The sequence below is a fragment of the Penaeus monodon genome, chromosome 27 (assembly GCF_015228065.2).
Source record: "Penaeus monodon isolate SGIC_2016 chromosome 27, NSTDA_Pmon_1, whole genome shotgun sequence".
Taxonomy (NCBI): Eukaryota; Metazoa; Arthropoda; class Malacostraca; order Decapoda; family Penaeidae; genus Penaeus; species Penaeus monodon.
The window spans coordinates 39,507,269-39,509,380 of NC_051412.1; the positions used below are offsets into that span (position 1 = coordinate 39,507,269).

Sequence of the window (2,112 nt, forward strand, 5' to 3'; positions counted from 1 at the left end):
CCCGAGAATTGCGCCTTGTGTTCCTGCAGGTTCCTCTTGAGCCGCCGGAGTACAGCCAGGCGCCCTCCGCCCCCCCTGCGGACGACGGCTTCCCGCCCGGGCCCCCCAAGTACCCCGGGGAAAATTTCAGCCAGAAGGCGCCCCTGAATCCCTCGGGGGAAGCCGGCAACCCGCCCCCCCCCCCGCCGGCCCACAGCCCCCCTCCTTACTCCCCGCCTTCTGGAGGAGCCTTCGGCCAGCCGCCAGCGAACCCGGCGCCGCCCTACAGCCAGCCGTACCCAGCGGCGACGCCCGCGCCAGCCTACAGCCAGTTCCCGCCGCCCCAGCAGGTTGCAGCGTACGGCCAGCAGCAGCACCCCGTGGCGGCTCCTACGTTCGCCCCTCCCCCCGCCCCCGTGCAGGTGGTGGTGGCGCAGACGCTGCCGCCGGGGATCTGCACCGTCTGCAGGGTAAGGCCACGGCCGGGAGGGCCTCTCTCCGCAGGCTTTATTCGTTTTCTGAGTCTTAGTACATGATCGTCCTTGTACTTTGGGCGCTGATGGGAAAAATTCACTTTTCCTGGGTGTAAATGCAATCATAAACCTCAACTTTTGATAAGAACTAATCGTGATCAACAGGCTTTCTCCTGGAGGGTAATGCACTTACGTACATCTTTATTTTCTTACAAACAATGAGACAGTTTCATGGTTTATCGCTTCAGAAAGGGAAGATGGAGGAGAGTCCCACCTGCTGCACGTGTTTCTGGTGCATGCTCTGCCTTCCGTGCTTCATCCTGCCGAGCCTCCTGATCTACCTGTGCTGCTGCCGGGAACCCAAGTGCACCAACTGCGGCTACAGCCCCTAGCGAGTTCGAGTCCCGCCAAGATCTGCTCATTTCGTCTGACGAGAAAACTGTGATTCCTCCCATTCCAAGTTGTCCTTGACATTTGTTTCGATGCTAAACCCTGGCGTACTGGCTGCCCGAAACTCACCATTTGGAATCAGAACTTCAAATTCCACGTCTTCCTTCGATTAAAAAAATAATAATGATATTCGCATTATACTGTTATATAGTCCTAGACTTTAGGATGCACTACATCCGTGGTCGTCGCTAGCCCCTTTTCTATCCGATGAACCAAGCCTTTGCTAACCCTCATATTTTTCCATTTGAGAACAGGTCCCAATTTTCATACTCTTCGGATTTAGACTCAAAGCTAGATGAACAATTTTGTATGTAGACAGAACAACTTGCATACGTATATTTATATATATTTTCTTTACGGCTCCAAATTCCTGACACACTGCCATGCGAGATTTTCTGGTGACGTGGGGATGCCGGGCTTAACTCATGTACTGTGTGGCACTTTGTAACTTTTGTGAATGTTTGTTGTACAGCTGTGGAAGGCAATGTGGCGTAGCCCTTTGAAAGTGAACCCTTGTCGAAACTAAATAACGTTATCATATAAGACTTAGTATATGTGCCTCTTAATATAATTCGAACAGAATGACTGTGTATCTTTTCTCCTGTCAGAGGTACATCCAGAATAAGTAAATTGGGATTTTTTTCATAGCTTCGACACCAGAGCAGACACCAATATAAAGTTTGATAAACAACAGGGATGCACAATTCCTTAACATTTCCAACATAAGGGAAAGGAAGCAAATTAAAAGCGAGCAATGTACAGTGAGCATTCGGTTCGGCTCCTTGATAGACATCGAGTGAAATGGCTTCAGAAAACACGATCTTCGGCAAGAAAACTGACCTCAGATTCCTTGCAAGTCTTTGACACACGTACACAGTGGCCTGAGAGCCCACTAACACACAGTGTAGACCTGCCTATCCTCGCGCATTTAATAACATGATATCCATACATACATATGGCCGGGACAAACTTACAAGAATATGTCCTTAAAGCTGACAGGAGAAGCTAAAAGACTCAATCTAGTCGACACCCGTTCAATCCTTTGCTGGTAATAATTGAACACGAGAAAAGATAAGCAATTAATTCTGCGCGCATGCTAGGTATTCGGTGCAGAATTATATACAAGCAATTAAATCTATAGATGGCCACCAAACGCCAGTCCATGAGCCTTGGTGAGATATAGTGTTCGAACTCAGAAGCAACTGGATAT

The 2,112-nt window shown here is 49.4% G+C and overlaps 1 protein-coding gene across 2 annotated transcripts in view; it reads left to right on the forward strand.

Annotated features, from left to right (window-relative positions):
* The window catches only part of LOC119590856 (extensin-like), an 8,786-nt gene extending 7,302 nt beyond the window's left edge, over positions 1-1,484 (forward strand). For both annotated transcript variants that reach the window (XM_037939614.1, XM_037939615.1), the window contains exons 3-4: positions 30-449; positions 701-1,484. In XM_037939614.1, coding sequence (XP_037795542.1) covers positions 30-449; positions 701-844 — 564 coding nt within the window. In that variant the 3' untranslated portion in view covers positions 845-1,484. The remainder of the gene's footprint in view (positions 1-29; positions 450-700) is intronic.
* The last annotated feature ends 628 nt before the right edge of the window (positions 1,485-2,112 follow it).